At 34.7% G+C, this 23,751-nt stretch overlaps 2 protein-coding genes across 12 annotated transcripts; one reads left to right on the top strand and one right to left on the bottom strand.

The window, feature by feature from the left end:
• Positions 1–9,588: 9,588 nt before the first annotated feature.
• On the top strand, positions 9,589–12,570 carry LOC107007212 (transmembrane emp24 domain-containing protein p24beta2-like). Its single transcript, XM_015205732.2, has 5 exons — positions 9,589–9,762; positions 9,847–10,062; positions 10,796–10,982; positions 11,060–11,167; positions 12,103–12,570. The coding sequence occupies exons 1-5, from the start codon at positions 9,760–9,762 to the stop codon at positions 12,234–12,236; spliced, it is 648 nt and encodes a 215-aa protein (XP_015061218.1). The 5' UTR covers positions 9,589–9,759; the 3' UTR covers positions 12,237–12,570.
• Positions 12,571–13,457: 887 nt separating this feature from the next.
• LOC107007533 (pentatricopeptide repeat-containing protein At5g55840) lies at positions 13,458–21,187 on the bottom strand. 11 transcript variants are annotated; one of them, XM_027913598.1, is made up of 7 exons: positions 20,964–21,187; positions 17,302–20,871; positions 17,124–17,216; positions 14,826–14,890; positions 14,695–14,747; positions 14,527–14,574; positions 13,458–14,439 (listed from the first exon to the last, which is right to left on the bottom strand). In XM_027913598.1, the coding sequence occupies exons 1-2, from the start codon at positions 21,079–21,081 to the stop codon at positions 17,624–17,626; spliced, it is 3,366 nt and encodes a 1,121-aa protein (XP_027769399.1). In that variant the 5' UTR covers positions 21,082–21,187; the 3' UTR covers positions 13,458–14,439; positions 14,527–14,574; positions 14,695–14,747; positions 14,826–14,890; positions 17,124–17,216; positions 17,302–17,623. The 11 variants fall into 11 exon arrangements, with proteins under 11 accessions (XP_027769399.1, XP_027769401.1, XP_015061682.1 ...); XM_027913600.1 differs by having other exon boundaries at positions 14,695–14,737; XM_015206196.2 differs by having other exon boundaries at positions 14,695–14,730.
• Between the last annotated feature and the right edge of the window lie 2,564 nt (positions 21,188–23,751).

Here is a 23,751-nt window from a genome sequence, read left to right as displayed (position 1 = left end):
CCTTGTGAATTGTGTGCGTTGATTCGATGGAGAAAACATTGGAATTTTCAAATTCAAACGATACATAGAATGAGAAATAACAAATTTTTCATTTTCGGGTACTATGTAAATGAATTTTGATCAAAATTCTTTTGTGGGTATCTGTGGCGACCTTAATGGCATGTGTTGGTTCAGATGAGCATAAGTTCAAATTTTTAAGTTAAAAAAAGACTTGGAATGAGAAAAAACAAATTTTCAATTTTTCAAGTGCATACTCATTCATCTTGATGTTTTTTTTTGTTGAAATTTTTGGTGGGCATCCATGCAATCTATTTAAGTCGCCCGTTGATTTTGACAAATGTCAGCATTTTAAAGTTCAAACGAGGGCAAAAATAGGAAATACCATTTTTCTATTTTTCATCTTAATATTTTATATCCGACGATCTTTTGGCTGAAAATATTTGTAGGCTTGTGTGACGGCTGTAAACAAGCCTGTGATAGATATTTTCAAGTTCAAACGAGCCTCAAAACACAAAATACTGATTTTTCTATTTTTTTGTGTTTTAGGTGATCCGTGCATCTTGTCTTGAAGCGAGGCCTCATGCCTCGCATGCCCGACTTCGAGGCATTCTGCCCGAGGTGAGGCCCCGCAGCCTCGCCTGCTCGACCTCGAGGCATCTTGGCCCAAGGTGCTGCCTCCCCCCTCCGCTCAAGGTAAGACCCTCACGCTCGATAGCGAGGCACCCCCATGTGGCCTCGAGGCACCCTGCCCTTGATGCGATGCTTTTTTGGCCTATCTCAAGGTAACCTACTTCGAGGCGAGGTTCACCCGCCCGGCCTCGAGGCACCCTGCCAAGAGGCAAGGCCCCCCTCATGGCTGCGAAGCATACTGCCTGGAAGCGAGGCCCTCTCCCCTCGATCCCGAGGCACCTTACCCCGAGGCAATACCCCACCCCCTCGCATGGAATGTATCATGCCCCGCGTCGAGATGTCCTGCCCCTGCTCGGCCTCAGGATACCTTGCCCGACCTTTGGACACCATCCTTGAGGCGCCCCTCTACCCTGCCTGGCCTCGAGGCACTGTGCCTTTAAGAGATTCCCCTTCCTCCCGCTCGACCTCGGGGACCGTGCCCGAGGGGAGGGGACAAAAAGAATGGTGTGAGTATATTGATGGTTCACCAACTCAATACAGAGATCCTTATAAAGTTTTTTCAGAAAAGAAATTGGGTCGAAAGTTGGGACATAGATTGGCGAGATTAGTGGGATGTTTGTTCCTAGTACTATCACCTTGGCTATTGCGGGTGATAAAAATGAAGTTTGGCCCGTGGAAGATTCATTGGTTTAGGGTAGTCATTCACCATTAACTGAAAATTGAATTCCCCACTAGTGCGTAATTCCGCAGGAAATTCATGTGATTTTCGTAGGCTTCTATCCCCTATGTCATTCCTTCTGTTATAATTTGATATGGGTGCATAAGCGGGGAAAGCTTACTTGATGTCAAAAGGGTTTATATGAATCCACTCATAAAAACGTTGTATGGTATAACTGATTTGTCTTATGGACAATACAAGTATAGATAAAGTTTTTAGCATGTTCACACCAAAGAAAGTATTTGGTACAATCGTTAAGTGGATTCATTTTATATCCTGAGTTGATATCAACAAACAATCAGGGGCGGAGCTACAATCATGTATAAAGGGTTAGATCTTCTTGGATTCTCTTACCACAAGGTATTGCATGTTATCTTTTTTATTGATTCATAATAATCCAGAATTAGTAAATACACACTTCTAGAGGTGCAAATTTCAAGAATAAAACAACATATTTATTACAATCCCACAAGTGAAGTTTACAGAGAGTGAGATTTACACAAATCTTATTAAAGAATGAAAAATGTCTCAAGTGATTAATGAGATGAGAGATTGTCTTGTATGGTATAGACCATTAAGAAATCCTCATGTAATAACACTTGAGGTCATTTCTTTTTTTTTTTGATAAGTTATTACTATTTTACCTTTTCCCATAACTTCATAATAGATTTAGGGTGGCATTCTTATCGAGATGGTTTCGAGAGTTTTGTGCGAGGTTTTCTATTTTAGAGGCTTATGAAGTGAAAGAGTTGAGTTTCGTCAACTTCCAAAGAATCTGATGTCGAATTAGGATTCAATCAATTCCATCACTTTCAAAAGGTCCTTTTTGGTATAGTAGGATGGTTGGTTGGAGTGTCGAGGCTTTCAGTTGGAGATTTGTGTCATTGGAAATTATAACTTTTAAGTTTTAGCCAAAGTTTGAGTCAATAAATATTCTTGGTAAACACGCTCATATGAGAATTATGTTACAGCAATAGTTTTGATATGTTGTGTTTTGTTTGAAATTTGGTTTAGATCCTGTGGTGATCATGATGATTTTGTGGCGTTTGTCGTTTTAGTTGTTATGTCCCTTCAAAGTGTTGAATTGAGTCAACATTACAAGAGACAAACTCTGTTAGTTGTTCTGTTGAGTCCGAAGTATCATTCTAAAATGACTAAATTATGGTTTGCGTTGTTTGGCTCCCGAATGAATTCAGAGGGCCCATTTATAGTTTGGAGCATTGATGCTCCAACTGTTAATCCAACAATTACTCATGTGACGGCTTTAGCAGCTTTGACCTCTTTATAAGTAATGTTTTAGTGAAGGGTCTTGAGGGAGTGGGATTGCATAAACGACCATCTAACTACTTTTGCGGCAAGCGCCATATTTATGGGTTGATACGTAATGTTCCTCCAACTCATTATAGCGTTCTTCATAATTTTTTTCACAAATGTCACAAGGTGTCATATTTATGGGCTAATACACATGAAAATCAAGAAAGACGTGTAATTCCTAAAAGTTGGCCAATAAATGAAAAAAATTGCCTTAAAAATACTGTGGGACAATACATAATTCTCTCACAAATCATTACGGAGGTCCTTATAAAGTCTTTTTAGAAAAAAAATGTTCAAGTGACACAAGGCACCAAATCCATGGGCTAATTACACACTGAAAATCAAGAAAGTCGCCAAATTCTAAAAAGCCCGTAAATATAAAAATATGTCTAAAATGGTGGGACTATAGGTAATACTCTTCCAGCTCTTTACGGAGGTACTCACAAAAACTATTAGAAAAAAAATTTGGGTGCCACAAGGTGCCAAATCAATGGGCTAATACGCGCAAAAAAATTTAGAAAGTCGCGAAATTAAAAGTTTGCCCATAAATGCGAAAAATTAAAAATAGTGGGACTATACTTAATATTTCCCTTACTCATTACGGAGTTCCTCATAAAAAAAAGTTAGAGTTAGAGGTGGATTTTTGCAATTTTTTGAACTTGAGAATATATTTAGTGTGATAAAAGAAGTTACAATAAATGTTTGTAGACTAAACACAAAAGAGTCACTACTGAGGTCATTGCACTTAGACTTTTTTCTATTCAAGATAACTATAATTTTTTACTAATCTATTTCTAAATTTGGCATAAGAAGTTACACGAGTTGTTTGTAAGCTAAACACAAAAGAGTCATTGTTGACTCATTGCACTTAGCTTTTTTTCGGATCCAAGATTATTATAATATTTGACTAATCTATTCTTATATTTGACATATTAGTTAAAATTTGATTTTAAATTATTTGAAAAAATTTAAGGGGTCTCATTATTGTTAAGTTGAGTGATAAATAAGCTCATTATTATAAATTTGATCAATAATAAAGTATGTTGACCAATCCTACTATTCCCTTTATCTCTAATTTCTTGTCAACTTTTGAATTGACACGCCTATTAAGAAAATAATGTTTCAAATAGTGAGTTTACCATTTTACCATTATTAACTACGAAGTGGATGAATTAAAAACTTAAGAGTTTCAAAAATGTGTACATTTTTCAAACTAATTAATTGAGGGTATAATAGATAAAAAAAAATCCTTTCTTGATTATTCAAAATAGACAAGTAACTAGAGACAACTAAAAAAGAAAAATGGACAAGTAATTAGGGGCAGAGCGAGTAATATAATTGGACTAATGGAACATATTAACAAATTTCAGGGGACTCATTATTGTTTAGTTGACTGATAATTAATGAGCTCATTATTTTAAATTTAACCAATAATAAAATATTTTGACCAATCTTATTAATATAATTGGATTAATGAAACATATTCACAAATTTAAAGGGTCTCATTATTGTTAAGTTGACTGATGATAAATGAGCTCATTATTATATAGTTGACCAATAATAAAATATCTTGACCAATCCTATTAGTATAATTTTGAAAGAGATTGACATTATGAAGAATAACTATAAATAGATACTCATGTCTGAAGGAAAATAAACACCTCACACATACAATGCACAACATCATTTCTATTTACAGATCTTACCTCATCTACCATCGTGTCGTTTGTCGACATTCAATCCCATCTTGCTCCACCACTCCATCACCACCACCACCAATGCCTAAATCGCTAATATCTAGCAGGACCATTCAATGTTTTGTTTATCAAACACCCCAATCGTAGTTGGAGATATGGCTCTCCATCTATTCACTGATGTTTAACTTTCATATGGACAACAACCAAGAAATAACTATGAACATTCAAGATATCGTGTACCTGGATCAAATTATACCACAAGGAATGAGATCGAGATAGAATTCTATGACAAACCACATGATTTTTCCATTGAATTACTGGCCACCAATGGAGAATCCAATTTTCACCCAAAAGGGGGATGACTAACACATCTGTATGATTCTCCCACAGACCAGACTATCTTTCTATCACCCAAATAACCAGTGGTGGCAATACTAGGAACAAACATCCCAAAAATCTCATTGATCTGCGTCCCAAGTTCTGAATCTTTGAGCAAAACTCATACTCCACTTTCTCACTATCCACAAGTAGAACAAGAATTAACTCTTTTCCCATGTATGGATCTCCATCGGGGAGTTCATCCAAAGGCTTATGCTCTCAACTCCATAAATCCTTTTTTGTAAATATGTATTTTGATGAGATGTATATGGATTTCTTACAAAAATCACATATTTACAGAAAGGATTTCTTGGAGTAGAGAACATACACTTTTGGGTGAATTCCTTGTTGGAGTGTCATGGATGGAAGAGGAGTTATGTCTTGTTCGATTTATGTTTGGTCTGAAGGTGGGTGTGAATACCGCTCAAAGGGTCAGAAGTTGGGACATAGATCGGCGAGATTGGTGGGATGTTTGTTACTAGTACTATCACCTTGGCTATTTGGGAGTGATAAAAAGGAAGTTCGGTCTGTGGAAGATTCATTGGTATTTGGTAGTCATACACCATTAGGTGAAAATTGGATTCCCTACTAGTGGGTAATTCCATAGGATATTCATGTGATTTTTGTAGACTTTTATCTTCAATCTCTCCTTCTGTTATAATTTGAGTCTGGTGCAAAAGTAGGGGAAACCTACTCGGTGTCAAGAGGGTTTATATGAATCCACTTCGTAAAAACATTGTACGGTATAATTGATTTGTCTTATGGACAATACCCCTGCTCGCACCAAAGAAAGTATTTGGTACAATGGTAAAGTGAGTTCTTTTTAGATCCTGAGTCAGAACCAACCAACAACCAGGGGCAGAGCTACTACCATGTAAGGGTTAGCTTTTCTTGGATTCTCTTACCACAAGTCACTGAAGGTTATCTTTTCTTATTAAATGATCTAGAATTAGTAAATACAGACTTTCAGAGGTGCAAAATATTTATTATAATCCCATAAGTGGGGTTTTTAGAGAGTAAGATTTACACAAACCTTATTGAAGAATGAAAATTTTCTATGAGTAGTTTTCTTATATGGTATAGACTATTAAGCAATCCTCATGTAACAAAACCTCGAAGTCAATTCTATTTTTTGACATTCTTTAACTGTTTTGCCTCTTCACATAACTTCCTAATAGATTTCGGGTGGCATGCTTCTCGAGGTGGATAAGAGAGTTTTGTGCGAGGTTTTCTATTTTTGAGGCTCTTGAAGTGAAACACTTGACTTTAGTCAACATCAAAGAATCAGATGTCGGATGAGGATTCCATCAGCTCCATCACTTTCAAAATGTCCTTTTTGGTGTAGTATGAGGGTTGGTAGGCCTATTGAGGCTTTCAGTTGGAGTTTTGTGACGTTATGAATTATAATTTTTAAAGCTTTAGCCTAAGTTTAACTTCAATCAATATTCTTGGTAAACGCGTTCATATGAGAATTATGTTAGAGCAATTAACTTCAGTTGTGTTTGTTCTGAAATTAGGTTTTGATCCCGAGGTGATCAGGATGATTTTGTGGTGTTTGTCGTTTTGGTTTTTGTTTCCCTTCTTAGTGTTGACTTGAGTCAACAATATAACGACACGACCTTCGTTATTGTTCCGTTAAGTCCGAAGTATCGTTCTAAAATGGATAAAACTTGTGGTTTGCGTTGTTTGGCCCCCGAATAAATTCAAAGGGTACATTTATAATTTTGAGCATTGATGCTCCAACTGCTTATGCAACAATTACTCATGTGACGACCTTAGCGGCCTTTGACCTCTTTAGATGTAGTTGTTTTAGCGAGGGGTCCTGAGGGAGTGGGGACCGTATTAATAGTCATCTAACAATTTTTTCGACAAGCGCCGCTTGGAAGTAGGCCAGTTTAGTGACCAGTTGATGGCTTTAGTGATGGCTGCTTAAGGGACCACTTTTCTGGTCATTGTTGGAGATTTAATTCCTCCTTGTTTTTCGTTATTCAAAGAAAAGAACCCCTTGCAAACAGCTCGATTCTAGGTGTTCTTACCCGTCTCCTGACTGATTCAAGTGATTCAAAGGTAAATTTCTTTCATTTTACTCACTAAATTAAACTAGATTCTAGCTTTATTTTCGTAACTCTTTTCCGTTTAACCCTAATTTTCCTTGATTTTGAATTCTTCAAGAATAGTATGTGGACTATTTGTGGTCCGGATTTAATCCAAACTTCACCCAACTTTCGGCATGTAATCCTCATATTGAGGGGAACAAAATAACAAAGTTTCTCAATCATGTAATGACGCTCGAAAATTGAATTCTACCTGATTTTTATCCTATTTTAGCTATGATATGGGTATTGTTTGTCCCGCATTAAATTGTACTTTATATTCTTGTAACTGGAGATGAATTGGCATTAGAGACACCTTTATAACTTAATTTACTCTATACCCACTTAATGCCTTTATTTTTTAGGGTAGGACTTTTAAAAAAGGAAAAAGAGTGGGGTTATGGGTCTCTTTGGCTTTTTAAAAACTTGGAGTATATTTTTGAATGTGAGGTCATGGGCTTGTTTATTGTTTTTAAAACTTGGGAAAAATATATATCTTTACAAAAATATATTATAATCTCACTATACCAATTTCTCTTCCATTAACTTATTCAACCATTTCATCGTCTTAAACTTCTCTCAAATCTTCATCTTTGGTACAACTTATTCAACCATTTTCGTAAGTTCAAAGCTTTCATCTTTGGTAAGTTGAATCTTTGTTTATTTTGTTATAGTAGTGCAATGATTTAATGGCCCCTTTTTCTGGACTGTTTTTCTTCATGTTCTTGTTTAGGATGAAACTTTCTCACCGTATTCCATGAATATTTGTGGTCTCTAATGACTTTTTTGTTTGAATATAAATATTTAACCCTATTTGGTTGGTTATTTTTTTAAAAAAAAATTGTATCATCTTACCTATTGATTTTGAAATTTTGGCTTTTGTTGTGGATTGTTGTTTTTCTCTGTTGTATTTGTTTTGTTGTGGATTGTTGTTTTTTCTCATTACATATGTTGTTACACGAAGTGCAGTATTTTCATTGTCCTCTTTTGTTAGATCGCCTAAACTTTGATCGACTTTAGTAGCGTTTCTGTCAATCGCATTGTTGATTTCTGTTGAATTTGCTATTTATTTTGCATGTTTGATTGGAGGTTTACTCTGGTTATGGCTAAAACTAGAGGCGGGGTTGTTAACAATTTGTTCCAAAGCTTCCAAAAACAAGAAAGAAAGGCTAAAGAAGTTTCAAAATCTAAAAAAAAAAAGAAAAAAAGTGGTAGTTGAAGAACCTAAGTCTAACTCGGACTTTGATATGATGGCTGAAATTGACAACTATGAGGACAGTAATGCCAAGGCTACTGATGATGTTGAGTCTAGTGAAGAAAACACTGACAGCGGAGATGAGGAGAGTAGTAGAGATAGCTGAGATACTGGAGATGAGGATGATGATCCCTTTTTTCATTCTAAAAATATACCTACCAATAATAATTGGGAAAATTTCAAAAATGACTATAGTTTGAGATTAACTAGAGATATATAGTTATAGTTCGCTTAATTATGAATTATATATACCTACATGTTAGGGGGTGCGAAAGGCAAACGGGACTGGGAGACGTAGGATAGAGGCGAGTGAGATCGAGAGATGGAGGAGAGAGGATGTATACATGTTGTATTCGTAGTATTAGGTTGTATCACGAATACAATTGATACAATTGATTTGTTCAAATTAATACCATTGTATTCATGTTAGAAGTGGAGAGGGGAGAGAGATCGAGAGAGGGGGGAGATGTTGTATTCGTTGTATCATGAATACAATTGATACAGAGTACAAATATAGTTGATACAAATACAAATGTGAGAATACAATTGATTTGTATCATGAATTAGATATGATTGTATCCATTGTATTAACGAACATAATTTGTGTAGAAGATTATAATTGGTAGAATACAAATTGTCATAGTACATTAGATACAAAATATGTATATAGTTGATTCATCATACAAAAAGACACTTGATATGAAACACAAATACATTTAATACATAATACAATATTTATGTGGATGTTTTTTTGGGTGAGAGCAAGAGAGATTTTCTATAAAACCCTACATATAACTACAAATTGTAATTTTTAAACTATAGTGGTTTATCGCAAATACATATGATATGTTTGCTTTGTTCAGTAATTTTTCCCTAATAAATATTATGTCTAAGTTATCTATAGCAAATAATTTTTTCATATAAAAATATAATTCTAAATAATATCATTGAAAAAATCCTCACTAAAGTATGATTTACATAAATCTCATAATTTTAAGAGTTAATTACATTATTTCTAGACTCTTTTCCAAATTACAGGAATCCCTCAAAATTTATGGATTTCGAATATATCATTGGACTTCCGGATACATCATCAGACATCCAGATACATAGGAGAAGGATGTATCGAGAGGAGAGGGATGTATTATAGAGGGATAAGAGATTTGGATACATATGGGAGGGATGCATTAGAGAGAGATATGATATTTGGATACATAAGGGGAGATGTATCAGAGAGGAAAGAAATGTATTAGGGATGGAAGGGATATATCCGAGAGGAGGATAAGGATGTATCAGCGAAAGGGTAATTATGTACTCGAGGGGGAATTTTCTAAATTTTTTTAAATGATAGAGAATTTTAGACATTATAGTAAAATAAGATGTGAATTTAGGTAATTTTTTCCTTTTTGAACTAAGAAAATTAAATTAAATTAAAAAGTTCCCTTAATTAAAAAAAAAGACAAAAATTATTTTACATGAAATAATCATTTAAGTTAAGGTTTGGTAGTACACCATAACCAAGTTCCCAACTTGCAACTTCAGAAACGGGTTGTTCTTTCGGGCAAAACATAAAGTAGATTTGTCTTCCATCTTCGCACGTCCCTTTTACTTTGATGCATTAATTTGGTCAAACTCTTGGGATTCCCTCTTCAAAATTACATTTTGTTCAAGAAAATGGTAAGCCTAAGTTTGTTTTTTTTTTGTTAATTAATTTTTTTTGTTGTTGGATTTGGAAAATTGAAGTTTGAATTTTAATGGCAGATGAGAAATGGGTTGTGTCAAGTTTGGATCGGTATTACCATATCAATATTGGTGATTGGATTGAGCATGAAAGGTGCATTTGGGATTAGATTTGTAATTGAAAAAGAAGAATGTTTTTCTCATAAGGTTGAAATGGGGGAAACTGTTCATTATTCATTTGTTGTTATCAAGTCTGAAGGCGATTGGCATCACAATAATGACGGTGTTGATCTTGTGGTACCAATTTTTATACCTTAATTTATTTTTTTTGTATTTCAATCTCCAAAAATTTTAAATACTCCAAATTAGACACATAAATCTGGGTAAGTAGTTGTATTAAGACCGTGTATTAATTAAGTTAATCATCTATGTGGTTGCTTTAATATGAAGTTGTTGATTCAGAACATAGGCATTGTTATTTTGTAAAATAAAAGTTGGAATTAGCAAAGAAAGGTATGACATAATTAAGATTTTTAAATATAAGTAGGTAGAAAACTATATGTTAATCAACATTATTATCAAAATTTTAAGCTATCTGGTGATCAACTTTCGTATAGTTTTGAATTGATCAACTGTGTTTTGTGTATTTTTGAATAACTCCATCCCCTTCGTACACAAATAGGCACCCTATGTTTTGACTAGATTCTGATGAAGACCAGCAGGAAGAAGTGCATACACACACACACATCTGATTATATGTTTAAGACAGCGTATGAATTCATGAAGTTTTGAATGTCAGAGTTTTAAATTGATCGAGGCATATCGATACAGAGAGTACTCGGCTCAGTTTTTCTTAAGATTCCGTGTAGTCGTTAGTTCTGCAAAAAGGTTCATACTTTTTTGAGGAGGAAATCTTCCATAGTCAAGTTGTACATTTTCTGCTTGAGAAGTTTAGGCTTTTATCCATCATTTAGTCAGTTGTCTGTACTAGGATTATTGAATTGATGTTGCTGAGATGGTGGGATTTTAGGTGAAGGGGCCTTCTGGAGAACAGATTCATGATCTTCGTGACAAAATAAGCGAGAAGTCTGAGTTTACATCTCATCATGAAGGAATTTATCGTTTCTGTTTCACTAACAAGTCGCCATATCATGAAACCATTGACTTCGATCTACATGCTGCTCACTTTGTATACCATGATGAGCATGCAAAAGATGGTGCGTGTTCCACTTTGGTTTATCGTAAGTCTTGGCTTAATATTAGAGAATTAACTTGATTAGTCTGTGACATGCAGAGCATTTCAAGCCTTTGTTTGAGCACATCGGAAAGCTAGAGGAAGCTTTGTACAACATTCAGTTTGAGCAGCACTGGTTAGAGGCCCAGACAGACCGTCAAGCAATAGGTATATCAATATAATGTGTATTTGTTTCGCTAATGATTTCTTACATGATGCGGCTTCAATTGCATCAATACTCGTGATAGAAAATCAAACTCGTTGCCCTTTAGCTTGCATGTCGTATAGGATAATTTTCCTTTTCTAGTTTCTTCTTTTCGGATGTCTATCTCTTCAGTGTTTAATTGATCAAATTTAAATGCCTGATGGGAAAATCCATGAGTCATGCCTGTGACCCACTTAAAGTTAATTTGCGGTAAATGTTCATCAGCTGAGCCACACTGTTCACTTCTTCTCATCAACATGGGCATCCAATATCAACTCTCAGTTGATATAAATTGATCTGTGTTGTAAGTTAAGCCTATTGATGCAGTACACTTCTGCAGTTGTTTTCTTGGGATTTGCATTATATATCCCGGGTTCAGTGGTTTGAATACTTCCCTTTACAGTGACACTGTAACAGTTAGGGTTCCGTTGGGTTGTGTCAATGAGGTACAGCAAGAGAATATCATTCATTCCCGTGTATAATTTTTCAGTGGGTTGACTCAATGAGAAACAATAAGTGAAGATGATTTCATAGTGCATTTTACTCCCTTTGTTTCAATTTGTTTGTCTAGTTTTGACTTTTATCACGGAGTTTCAAAAGTAAAGAAGACTTTTGAGTATGTAGAATGTTCTAAAATGCCCTTTAAACATGTCACATGGAGAGTTAGATTTTAAAGTTGCCAAAAAGGGAAAAAAGTAATTTTTTTGAAATGGACTAGAAAGACAAACAAATTGACGTGGAGGGATTCTGTGGTTTGACACTTTCTGCAACTCAAATTTAAACTTCATTATGTGAAAGTTGTCTCCCTAGTTTTTGCTAGAATCATGAAATGGTGTATAATCAAATGCTTATTATATTTTTAATTTTTAATATGCTTGTGTGATTCCTACTAATGCAGTGAATGAAGGAATGAGCAAGAGAGCCATGTACAAAGCTCTTTTCGAGTCTTCAGCTCTTATTTGTGTTAGTTTTTTACAAGTATTCCTCCTCAAGCATTTGTTTGAACGAAAGCTGGGGCAGTCCAGAGTTTAGTTTTCGGCACAGGGAGGATAACATTCTTCTTCCCAAACCCTGTAAACTCAGATGTATTCACTTTTTGTGCCTTTTTTCTGAAGGCAGAATATTGCCACACAAACTAGAACGACTGATGTCCTTTTCGGAGATTAAGTTATTTCGATACGTTCTTTCAGGAATTAGTGAGATTTTCCTTATCTATGTTTTAAGATTATCTCTGCTTGGCTTGCAAGTTCTTTCAATGTCCGCGGCACAGTCCATTGTTGAATTTTGATACCTCAAGCTGTGTAATCATATTTATTTGACATTGACAATTTCTCATTATAACCTTCATTTTTGGCTGTTTTTGGTATGTCTGGACTCTTGTTTTTCAGATTTTTCCCAAGTGTCTTGGGGAACTAACTGATTAGCAGTAGTTCTGTTTCTTTTATTATACATAATATATAGCTGATGCTCGGGTGAAGTTTGCATACACTTCGACTAATTCAACACAACAAGATATGTTAACACAGGTTCTGGTAACTCTTATCTGCTGGTGCTTAGACTAGGGGTGTGCACTATTTGGATTAAACCGAAAAACCAAATCAAATCAAATCGAATTTTAATTTGGATTGGTTTTTTTTATTCTTGGTTTGGTTTTGAATTTATAATTTACTTTATTTTTTTGGTTTTAAGTATTGCGTTTTACATTTTACTTGTGATTTATATTAACAAGTATATTTAAGAAATTCAATATAATATATATATAATTTTTTTAAAATTGCAAATATAACTTTATCATGTTTCTAATTATTGACATAACGATTAACCAAACCTAAAAAATTCAAATCAAAAAGAGAAAAATCAAATCAAATCAAATTTATTTTGGTTCAGATTGTGTTACACTTCTTCAAAACCAAAAATCAAAAACCCAAATTGAATAGTATAAAATCAAATCGAAAAACCGAATGTACACCCTTAGCTTAGATAGATAAGAAGAAATCACGTTTTATTGTTTGTCTATTTTTATATTATTTTTGCAAAATATAAACTTATGACTCGTGTTTTCAATTTTAAAAAGTTGAAATTGCCAACTTGGAAATGATATTCTACCGTTTTGGTGAATTTGGTATTCCAAATTAAAATTTGAAACTGAAGTTGAGAATTTGTTCAAATGTCATAAACAAGCACACATTCAAATTAAAACCTCAAATTTGATGTCCAAATTGCATGGCCAAACGACCCCTTAGGGTCTGAATATATATGTAAAATAATAAAGATCTATGATAAAATTTATTCTTAAGATGCCAACTCAGTTTTTCTAATAAAAATGATAATCCATTAAGACTTCCACTTTCACTTCAACTACCACAAAATCACCACAGTAGTAATTGTCACCATGATTAGTCACCATTTGCAATCTAACACTACCAACTATCATTAACGATCGTCCATCACTATCGACAATTATCACCATCAGCCATGATTATACATAACCAATCATCATTATCACTATCAATCATTACTATCGTTCACCAGCAACTAATACGGTCAATAGCCATTGTTAATCAATATTGTCATCCACCATCATCACTAGCAATAAACATGTTTTTTAGTTATTACTTACATCTTTTGTCTGCCATGCGAACAAGGAGGAGATCTTCTGCTACAGAAAGAAAAGGAGCTAATGAAATGAGCACTGCACATGTCATCTGTCTGCCAGACTCCTCTGGGTTCTTCAAAATACTGGCTGACAGTGGCGGACCCAGTATTTTCACGAAGTGGGTTCAAGATGTAAGAAATAAAACTAAAATGTGGCTATAGGGATTCGAACTCAGATTGGCTGGGAAATTTGAACCCTCTTCACCACTTGGGCAAGGGTCACCCTTGTTTTAGTGGGTTCATATGAACCCACTTCAACCAATGTAGGCCCGCCCCTGCTGGCTGCAGGTAGATGACCCACAGCATCAACTGGCTGCCTGCCTTCATTATTAGGTTCATATATGTTAAAGATGTTTGTGGTACAGCGTATATCAGGGAGATGCTTTATTGTGAGTTTGTTGGATATGATGAGGTCTCAGAAAACTGTTGGAGAACTCGTCGATCTGCTACTGAGTTCATCTTCCAGCAAGTGGAGTACAAGCTGGAGTTGATAAATGTAAATGATCACCTTTAGGATCAGCACTTCTAGCGTCCAAGTCCGATACTTCAACCAGTCCAAGGTGAAAGCAGAGTGACAACCCTTGAGAACAGTAGAAATTTACAGTTATTAGAATGTTGTTTGGATACAAAGAAAAGACCAACTTAAAAGAGGAAATATGTTACAAACTGGTTTCAATGCAGTCTCCAAAGGAAATTTGAGTCCATAGACGGTTTCCTGATGATACATACACATCATTTCATATGATTTCTGCCTTTTTATTGAGGTGTTGAAAAAGAAGTGACAAGAAACAGCTTGTCACAAGTAGACATATCAGGTCAATAAACTGTCAAATACCTGATCACCGACACCTAGCAGCAAGGCACTTGGTTTCTGAAAGCTATTTCTGACTTCAGTTTCCAACAAATTAACAAAGAAGGGCAAAAGATACAATTGAATAGGATTATGATCAACCATTGAAACAATACCTTATCTCTTCTTCAGAAAGTTAGGTGGAGGCAGGATTTGTTCGCATTTTTCCAGAGAACAGTAACTGCATAAACCAAATCATAACAAGAATATTCAGCATACTCGTAGACTCAAAGATGGACAACATTTGTAGCTAAGCTACTGTATCTTGCTGTCATATGGATCATGCTAGTTCTGAACACTGCAAAAGGAACAAAGAAGCTAAAGCATCGGGTAAGTTTCTTCTTGTCAGTAATGCTGAAGTGACTAAGAGAGTTCAAGGGGTACTGTTTTGCCTTCCTTTCACAACTGGCCTCCTGACAACCTTATCATCAGGAATAATGCACATATTGCTTAGGAAAATTAAGCTTACATATTTTGGACCCTTTCTTTCAGAGACATCTTCTAGTAAACAACTAAACATCAATGGGAACAATATTTGAGTTAACTGAACTTTACTTTATCCCTTTTACTTATGCTTTTCATCCCAAAAAAATTCTGCAGAATTTAATAATAAAAATTCTCAATCTCCTACATGCAAAGACTTAAGTATATATCTCCAAGGGTGATGTCAAGAGTAAAGGACGAATTCTCAGAGCTTGTTGATAGCAATTCTCAATCTTCCATTCCTAGATTACATGGTCCAATGCAGAGAACTCAAGATTGAGATTAAGGTTAGACAGATTCCTCGTATCAACTGCTTGGGAGGAGTTGAACCTGGAAATGATCCAAATGATCCAAATCTTCCAGCTCACACTTGTCTCAGATAACCTGCCAAGTATGAGCATGAATGATCGTGCTGGATTGTAGCAGGTGAATAAGAATGCCAACCAATTAAGGTTTTGAAAACATGTGGCTGAGGGTTGGAGGATTTCAGAGAGAAGGTGAAATGATGGTGGGGAAGCAACTAAGTGCAGGGCAGACAGTTATTCCAAATGGCAAAAAAGTTGCAGTTTCTGAGGGAACATCAAAAGATGGAGCATGGAAATCTTATGAAGGTCGAGACGAAAAAATAGGTACTTAATACATGAATTGGAGGAGCCACAGCTATGTTGTTCAACTGCTTGAGAGGAATTGAGCCTGGAAATTATCCAAATCCTCCCAACTCAAACTTGCCTCAGATCACCTGCCAAGTGTGAACATGATCATGCTAGATTGTAGCAGGTGAAGAAGAATGCCAGCCCATTTAACGTTTTGAAAACATGTGGCAGAGGGCAGGCAGATTGCAGAGAGAATGTGGCACTGTGGTGGAAGCTACCAAATGCAGGGCAGACAGTATTCCAAATGGCAAAAAAGTTGAAGTTTTTGAGGGAACATCAAAAGATGGAGATTGGAAGTTTTATGAAGGTCTAGACAAAAAAAGGGTACTTAATCCATGAATTGGAAGATCCAGAGCTATGTTGCACAGATTCAAAATCCTTGTCGATCCGACACAATTTGGGTGTGGATGTGGGATACTATTTGGTCAAACCTGACTTGGGTGCTTGAACTACACCTTTGCCTAAGAAGTATAGGTTGATAATTCATTGAGTATTTAGTTTGATTTTGGGTTTTTGTCATACATATATATATATATTCACATAAAGTACTAGAATACTTTGCTACTATACGAGAGAAATATTTGAATAAAATATTAAGTGGTTACAAAGAAGTAAGAACTTAATTATACTAGCTTTAATGTAATAACTTCGTTTAATTGTCAAGCATACACTTATATATGTTAGATTGCACATTTGTTAGTTATAGCCCAACACCCGTACCCATACTCCTATCCATAACACAAGATGTTAAGTAGATTCTCATATTAAGTGCATCTAAAACATGGCAAGAAACATCCTTAACATATCCAGGACGGAAGGCAAGATAAAAGGCATATTTGCAAAAATCTGTCCACCATGGGGATCAATAGAAAAAATCATTAGGATATTGTCTTTTCAATAGTCTCATGTTGAAAAAATGCAGGAATACAAGTATAAAGGTGCCCATGTAGGTACTACAACCGCCAGCAGAAGCAATCATATGTAAATCCACTTCACCCGAGACTTTGTAAGAAGAATGCAAGCTACGGTGGGAAGTCATTTCTGCCCTACCCACTAGCTTTCACTCACTATTATCTCATTCTTAACATTCACTATCCACATAATTCATCCTTGTATGTTGAGGTTAAAGTTTTATCTCACTTGGCCAAGTTAGAGGAATTTTCAGCATACGCTTATCTTCTTTTTTCTGATATAAGGGAAATACAAACATGCTGCTCTTAACCATAGCATACTTACTGAAATTGAGGAAAAAAGCATGCAAAGGATATACACACTTACATATTGAAGAAACAAGCTTCGGTGTGATTTGCAACACTTCAATCTAGTGGTCTTGCTAGATAACGAAATGCACTTCAATGTAGAGCACATAAGCTGCAGAAGTAAAGAGTCCAAACATAAAGGCCCAGCAATATCAACCAGAAACAAACTAATTGACCCGACTGAAGATGAAGCTTACTAGATAGACCTGGGGCATCAAACAGAATAAACAAATCAAGAATGTCAAATACTATTCAGACAGATCAGTGTCAGATACACAGTTGACCACTTTGTGAGCTGCGATATCCTCATATCCACCTTGTACGAAAGATATCTTAAAGGACACCGAACATAGAGATACACTTCAAATGGTAGAAGTGTCCAAAGTTCCAGTTTGCAGATGTCTCAGATAGACCTGATCTCAACCATTGAAGCTAGTTTAAGCCATGAGACCCTATGAAGATATTATTTCCAGCAAGCTAGATAAATGTTCCCAGTGTTATCTTTCTATAGCAATATACTTATCTTCTTTTCTTTTTCTTCTTTCTTAAAGCATTTAGCTTTTCCTTCATGATTGTCAATCTTTCACATAATGCTTGGGTATTTGAAAATTCACCTTCCAGTCCTCTCTCTTGCAGATCATTTAAAAGATTTTCACCCTTTGCAAGATCATTCCCAGAACAAAATGCATTGAGAAGAACCGTGAAGGTTGTAATATTGGGACACATACCCCTCTCTTTCAGCTCCTCATAGAGATCATATGCATCATCAATATAACCACCAGCACAAAGGCCTGTTATGAGGACATTGTAAGCAATAACATCTGGCTTTGCACCATGAAGCTCCATTGTAGTTTTCAATTTTAAGGCCTCACAAGACTTAGAACTTTTGCAAAGTCCATGCATAACAGTTGTGAATGTGGCAACGGTTGGAAGTAGATGCACCCGTAGCATACATTCAAGTACCAGCATTGCTTCCTCCATCTTCCCACGACGCACAAGCCCCCTTATAATTGCACCCTCAGCTATAGTACGAGAGCTAACACCTAATAACTCCATTTCATCTTTTAGTTTGAATGCTCCTTTTACATCTCCAACTTTACACATACTAGTGATTAAATTGCAGTATTGTCTGTCAACTGGGACAAAACCCTCTTCGATCATTTTATGCAAGAGACGATGTGAATTTTGGAAGTCCAATGTTCTTTTCAGTCCCTTAAATATCAAATTGTAAGTGTCTCCATCAGGAGAAACACCTAATGTAGTCATTAAAGAAAGAAGATCAAAGGCCTGCTTCATCTCACCCCTTTCACAATATTTACTGATAATCATGTTGAATGTGAATTTATCTGCCACTATTCCCCCCAAGATCATCTTTATCACAAATTTAACCCCAATATCCAGCAGACTCGACTCACAGAGTCCAAGAGTCACATAATGGCATGTTAATTTATCTGGAGTGAGACCTTTTTCTCTAAGTGACTTATATAACTTAGAGCACTCAGATATGTTCTTCTGTCTCGAATAGCCTTGTAATAAAATATTATATGTAGCCAAGGAAGGCATTTCACTTCTCTCTCTCGTTGTAGAAAAGAAACTACTCGCCTTATCAATTTGTCCATGTTTTAAGTAACCATCCATCACCACATTCCGTGCCACGGTATCTGGGGTAAGACCTTTCCATGTCATCTCATCAAAGAAGTAACTGGCAACCTTAGGCAAGCCACTCTTGAAAAGTCCATCAATAATACATGTATACATGACCCGGTTTGAAGAGGGATCTCCTCTACTCAATGCTCTTTCCAACATAAGAATTGCAGTGACCAACTTATCCTTCCGACACAAGCCAGCTAGGAGACTGGTGTAGGTATGACTATCTGGGAGCACATTAATCTGAACCATCTCGTTGATAAGGATTAATGCCATGTGGAAGTGTCCTAACTTACAGATCTCAGCCAGCAATGAGTTGTAGACAACAACATCTGTCGCACAATAAATTCCACGGAGCCTATCAAATAATCCAAGCGCCTCTGTAAGGTTTCCTCCTCTGCATATTCCCTTTAGTAAGCTTGCATAGGTGTAAAAGCTAGGCTGTCTACCCAAGTTAATCATTTTGTCAAACCAGGATAATGCTTTTAACCCTTCACCTACATTTCCATAGCAATCAATAACAGAAGTAAAAGCAGCAGAATTGGGAACAAGACCAATCGTATACATGTGACGCATGAAATCCTCTGCCTCTCTTACTCTTCCACCTGTACAAAGAGAAGATATCAGTGAGTTGCATATGAAAGCGTCAGGAGTATGGCCTGTTTTGTGCATCATTGCATAGACTCTCATTGCTTTTAGGACATTATGTTGCTTGCAAAAGTTGTAGATCAAAGTAGAGTATACTACATCATTTGGGAAAACTCCAAACTTGTACATCCTACATAATATTTCCATTGCTGTATTTAGCATTCCAGCTTTACAAAATCCATTTAGAAGTACCGAGTATGCAACAACATCAAGACATATACCACTCTCAAACATATCCTCAAGTAACGGTACAACTTCTCCTAGCGACCCCATTTTGCATATCCCTTCTAATAACATTGTATATGCATGCTGATTGAGAGATAATCCTCTCAGCTTCATCTTCTTGAGAATATCTTTTGCAGAATCCAGTATGCCATGCTTGCAGAAACCATTCAAGAGAGCCCCATAACTAACTTCATCAGGCTGTAGACCTCTTGTTTCCATTTCAGTCAGTATTTCTTGAGCCTCTTTTAGATTGCCTGCTCGACATTGCCCATCAATCAAAGCATTGAAAGTGATACAATTTGGTGAAAGATTAAGCTTCAACATCTCCTGAAAAATCTTCATTGCAGCGTCAATCTTCCCCTCTTTCACAAACCCGTTAACAAGAGTATTATAGGTAATATGATTTGGAACAATCAATCTCTTCCTCATCTTCCTCAATACTAAATAGCCTTTAGCACTCCTGTTCTTCCTGCATAAGTCATCTATAAACATATTGTATGTACAAACATCAGCTTCAAGACCCTTGGAATTCATGCAATCAATCAGTTCCAAAGCTGCTTTATACCTTCCCTTCTTGCAATACCAATTAAGCAAAGTATTATAAGTAACCACATCAGGGTTATAACCACTCTCTACCATTTTTTCAAGCAAACAACTTGCTCTCTCAACCTTCCCTTTTGCACAAAGAACTTGTAAAAGTATATTAAACGTACCAACATTGGGACAAATACGATTAGCAAGCATTTCTTTAAAAAACGACCATACAGACTCAGCACTTCCATGCTTCCCCATTGCTGCTAGCACCATATTACAAGTGTAAACCGACGGTTTAAAGGATCGAGAACTCATCAAATTAAACACCTGAAGAGCATCTTTAAGTTCACCTTTTCTCACATAAACCCTAATTAAGATATCAAAAACAGAAGGGTTTGAACTGCAAATGCGATACGTATCCATAAGAGCACTAAAAACAGAACTTGACCCAACACCCATGTCAGCTAAATGCCCTAAAATTGACTTAACATAGTCATGCATTCTAGCTCTAACATGTATGTGAGTTGTGATACCATACATATGAATAATATGAGTGAACTCCAAACCAGGTTGCTTAATAAACCAATTCAAGAATTTTAAAGCCATTTTCCCATGAACTGGTCTTAGTGAAGCCATTTTATACCTCATATGATTGAGTGAACCCCAACGGTCCAGGGTAAGAAGAGAATAAATGCTCTTCTCCACTTCTTCACCTGTTCACATACAAAAAAATAAAATAAACTTCACAAACACATAGTATACAAGAAAAAGAAAAGTAAGAAACGGAGAAGAGGGAGAAGAGTACTTGCTAGCTTGGTGCTCACAGGATAACAATTTCGTGCATAGACTTTTGGGGGCCGCTTAGTGAACCCCATTTGAGAGAAAGCTCTGGTTGTTCCGGCGCTGCTTAACTGTGGACACATTGCAGCGATGGTTAATTTTGTTTATTTTTGTTTGGTTACATTCTGCGGAACCAGACTATGTGCAGGATTTTCAAAGTACAAGAAGCGTAAGCTCTTTGATTTGTAAACGATGGTAGAAACATATAAGAGAAAATATCATAAATAGTCCTTTAATTATTTATATTTTTCCAATGGTTATCCACGATTAATAAATTACCTAAAAATATCAATTGTGTTTTTTTAAATATTAAAAAATCACTTCACTAATTATATTTTTTACAAAATATATTTGACATAATGAAAGCATTTTACTCTCTCCTAATGGATCACGTGTCACATTGTTTTCTTTTTGTTAAAAAAAATAATAATGTGACTGTCACCCTAAGGGATTATTTGATATAAAGATTAATAAAGTAGGATTAATAATACATGAATTAGTAATGCAAAGATTGTAATACAAAGTTTATTTTTATAGATTGTTTAATTCATCGTTTTCCATCTCGACTTGTATTTGAATTAAAACTTTATAAAAAGTTTCTTTTTTTCCAATTGTACTCTCAAATTGTTACTATATAGTTGGATCAAGGTAGATAATTGTCGGATAATAGTATTTTTTTCATGTTCTTCTAACTAGCTAGGAGAAGAACAATGTTGTTGTCATGTTTGCTTTTCTTTTACTTAAATTATTTGAGGATAAATAATTGTCATATTAATAAATTGATCACTCACAAAATGACAATCCATTTACTTTTAAAATCAAAATAACGGTAAACAATAGTTAAATTGAATAATTCATCTACATCTATACATTAAAATTGCAAGTAGTAGTTTTAGTACGTAACTTTATAAATTGTTCAAAATACAAATAACTAGAAAATTATATATATCAACAAATAATATATTTAATTAAGATCACGAACGTCATGTGCTGATATATTTATCTTTTTAATTAATAATGTTAAACAACTCACATTTCAAATATTGTATTGATTTGAATTGGATTTGTTTAAGACTTTGTCACACCCCTTTTCCGCACAGCGGTGTAAGGGTTTTTCCAATTTAAGTGACGTTATTAATTAAGGGATTATTTTAATTTTTTCAGAGTCGTCACTTGGAATTGAGTTACGGTGTTCCAAGTCACCTTTTTTGGTTAATCCCTAATCAAAAGGAAATGACTCTTTGTTTGGTCTGCGAATCAGAAATTCGGGTAAGAAATTCTGTTGACCGAAAGGAGGGTATTAGGCACCTCTCGAGTCCCATGTTCTAGCACGGTCGCTTTATTGACTTTTATATGACTTGACTTTATTTTGAATATATTATGTTTATTACCTAACAATTTACTTATGTCCTGCTTTCTTTGATTTATTTTAAATTACTTTGTAAAATTATCATATTTTATTATTGTGTGGTTTATTGGTAGCAGCTCTTTCCAACCTCACCACAAATTATTTATTTGTTTGTATTTAAAGACTAAAATTAGTTTAATGTTTTTTTGGATCTTAATATTTATTAGTATTATCATTATCATAAGCCTAAATTATACAGTATCTTAGTTTTATTTTTCTAAAAAGGAATTGAACAATATATTAATAAGAACATAAGATAAAAATAAATTAAAATAATACACCTTTTCATATAAATTTTTTAATTTTCCTTATGTTAGTCATTAAAATGAAAAGAACCCGGTAATTAAAATCAATTTTATTTATTTATTTATTTTTGCACGTTTTGGATCACTTTAATATTATTTTTCTATTTATTTTTTTAATTTTGTTTCTCTTTCTTCTTATACTTTACCTTATTTTTCTTTTATATTTTCTCCTTCTTATTTTTATACTTTTATGTTTTATAAATTTCTTTCACGTCTTTTCCTTTTATATAAATTTTTATTTTTTATTCTTTCAACATGAATAAATTAAATGATTTTTTTTTAAAAAAAAAAAATTCGCATCAAAAGAAATGTAAAGATAGTGTAGGTTTGATTTATTTTATTTTTATTTTTATTCTTCTCTTTTTTAAAAATAAATGAATACAGTTTTATTAAATATACAAAGTGAAAAAAGTAACTTAACAAATAAGAACTAAATTTCATCTAATTATTACTAACTGCATACTGTAGAATATTAAGCTTCGAATTTTAATAAAGAACGAGATAAAAGGAAACTTTAGAGCAAGCAAGAATAAATACATGTTATATAAATTTTACTTTAAATTTAATAATATAAAATCTCAATCTAATTCATATCATAATGTAAAAATTAAACATGCATAAATTTAAAACACTTTATATCATTGAAATCATATCTTGCATGATTCTGAAACCAAATAATGTAATAAAGATCAAGAGTTACCTTTTGTGAAAATTAATTCACAAAGAAAATACCTCGATAAGGACCACGAATTTAAAGCCTCGAATTCCACTATTTTTGAGTTTTTTTGTGTGTGCGTGTGTCACGACCCAAAACCGAGCCGCGACTGGCACCCACACTTACCCTCCTATGTGAGCGAACCAACCAATCTAAATCCTAACATTTCAATATAATATCAACAAAAAGGAATGCGGAAGACTTAAACTCATTAATAAAACCAATTCAATAACTTCTAAAATTCAACATCTATTATTCCCCAAAATCTGGAAGTCATCACCACAAGAACATCTATGATCAAATTACTAAACTAAGAGTATTCTAA

The sequence above is a fragment of the Solanum pennellii genome, chromosome 12, assembly GCF_001406875.1.
Source record: "Solanum pennellii chromosome 12, SPENNV200".
In the NCBI taxonomy this organism is placed as follows: domain Eukaryota; kingdom Viridiplantae; phylum Streptophyta; class Magnoliopsida; order Solanales; family Solanaceae; genus Solanum; species Solanum pennellii.
Note: the sequence above shows the minus strand (reverse complement) of the source record. Positions and strands in the feature narration are given on the sequence as shown.

Coding starts and splice junctions, on each gene's coding strand:
- LOC107007212 (XM_015205732.2), top strand. Junction 10,983..11,059: donor TGATGAGCATGCAAAAGATG/GTGCGTGTTCCA, acceptor TGTGACATGCAG/AGCATTTCAAGCCTTTGTTT. Junction 11,168..12,102: donor GACAGACCGTCAAGCAATAG/GTATATCAATAT, acceptor CTACTAATGCAG/TGAATGAAGGAATGAGCAAG.
- LOC107007533 (XM_027913596.1), bottom strand. CDS start 21,081: ATGTGTCCACAGTTAAGCAGCGCCGGAACAACCAGAGCTTTCTCTCAA. Junction 20,872..20,963: donor TGTGAGCACCAAGCTAGCAA/GTACTCTTCTCC, acceptor GTATGTGAACAG/GTGAAGAAGTGGAGAAGAGC.